At 38.4% G+C, this 1650-nt stretch overlaps 1 protein-coding gene across 1 annotated transcript; it reads left to right on the top strand.

Annotated features, from left to right (window-relative positions):
- Positions 1-267: 267 nt before the first annotated feature.
- On the top strand, positions 268-1203 carry LOC123849356 (interferon alpha-14-like). The gene has a single exon (XM_045881955.2). The coding sequence runs from the start codon at positions 493-495 to the stop codon at positions 1039-1041; it is 549 nt and encodes a 182-aa protein (XP_045737911.1). The 5' UTR covers positions 268-492; the 3' UTR covers positions 1042-1203.
- Positions 1204-1650: the final 447 nt, after the last annotated feature.

Raw genomic sequence — 1650 nt, 5'->3', positions numbered from 1 at the left:
CTCAAGTGATACCTTTGAAGTACATATACAACTGACACTTTTTAAAGAAGGGGGAAAGGTGTAAATAAGGAAAAAAATAAGAAAAACTTAAATCTCCTGTTTTATAAGTTTTTGTATATTTCCTGCTGACCTGGAAAGACCACCATTTCTTGCATAAGTATTTCTCCCTTTTCTGACTTTGTCTAGGCTTTTCTTCCCAAGAACAACCTGGGAGGTGTGAAAAATATGTTATAATGCTGTGTAAATACTATATTGGCACACATGGTTGGAGTCCCTCATCTAGGTGCTCATGTTAATAAATGTGCATTTTTAATTGACTTTGTAAAAAAAAAGAGAGAAAGTAGAAAGGGAAAGGAACGCGTGACAGTGGAAAAACCCAGAAAATGGAAGTTTCTATATTCACTATTTAAAAGGCACTCATCACCCAAAGTTCTCAGAACCTACCGAGACTTCCTCTTCAGGCAGTCCTGCAGAATCCCCTGCAGCTGCCTAATGGCCCTCTCAGTCTCTGTGCTGCTGGCCCTGGTGATGTTATGCTCCAGCCCTGCCTGCTCTCGGGACTGCGCCCTGCATCCAAGCCATGGCAATCCAGAAACCTTCATGCTATTGAGTCAAATGGAGAAAATCTCCATTCTGTCTTGTCTGAAGGATAGGACTGACTTCAGCTTTCCTCAGATGCTTGTGGATGGGAACAAGTTTGAGAAGACAGAAGCCACGCTTGTCATGCATGAGATGCTCCAGCAGATCTTCAACCTTTTCAGCAAAAGTGACTCTCTTGTGGCTTGGGATGAGACCCTACTGGACAAATTCCTCGCTGGGCTTCATCAGCAGGTGGATGATCTGGAGACATGTTTGGAGGAAGAAAAGAATGTGGAACTGTTAAGTGAGAACTCCAGACTGGCTGTGAAGAGATACTTCCATGGAATCAGTCTCTATCTTGAAAAGAAAGTATACAGCCACTGTGCCTGGGAGGTTGTCAGGGTGGAAATCAGAAGGTGCTTGTTTTTCATCAATGAGTTCACAGCTAAACTCAGGAAATAAAAAAGATGTTGAGTCTGAAAACTCATCTGGTCAACTAAATGGCTGCTTTCTAGGACTCAAAGTGCAATCATCATCTCTATCTTTATGCCAGAAGAAAAATAAATAATAGCAGATGTATGGGATTATTATAAAGTTATGTTAAATGTTGTAAGTTGTTTAGAACAGAGAAATGCACAATTCATCTGCAATAACTTAAAATCTTTTGTACTTTTTATTTATTTAAATTATTTGAAGTATTTGTGCTGTTCATACTTTTTAAATATTTATTGTTCACAAACCATGTGTTTAGCATTATGTTTTGTATGGGACTACTGTTCATTTTTAAGATATGGGAAATAAAAGCAATTTTTAAAAATCAAATTTCTAGCACACACTTTTTGAATAAAAACCTAACCCAAAGCCTGATCTCACAAAATAAACCTGCGGAAGGTTCCTGAATGAAAAGGAAAGAGGGATAGCCCAACATGGCTAGTGGAAAAGCCAATGCTAATATTCATATGGAATTGCAAGTGACTTCGAATTGCCAAAACAATCTTGAAAAATAAGAGCAAAGTTGGAAGGCTCACATCCTTGATTTCAAAAAATACTACAAACTACAGCTATCAAAAC

This window comes from Mirounga angustirostris, unplaced genomic scaffold (genome assembly GCF_029215605.1).
Source record: "Mirounga angustirostris isolate CCGP_5_RB_7025 unplaced genomic scaffold, mMirAng1.0.hap1 SCAF_15, whole genome shotgun sequence".
NCBI lineage: Eukaryota > Metazoa > Chordata > Mammalia > Carnivora > Phocidae > Mirounga > Mirounga angustirostris.
This window is presented reverse-complemented; position numbering and strand designations above follow the sequence as displayed.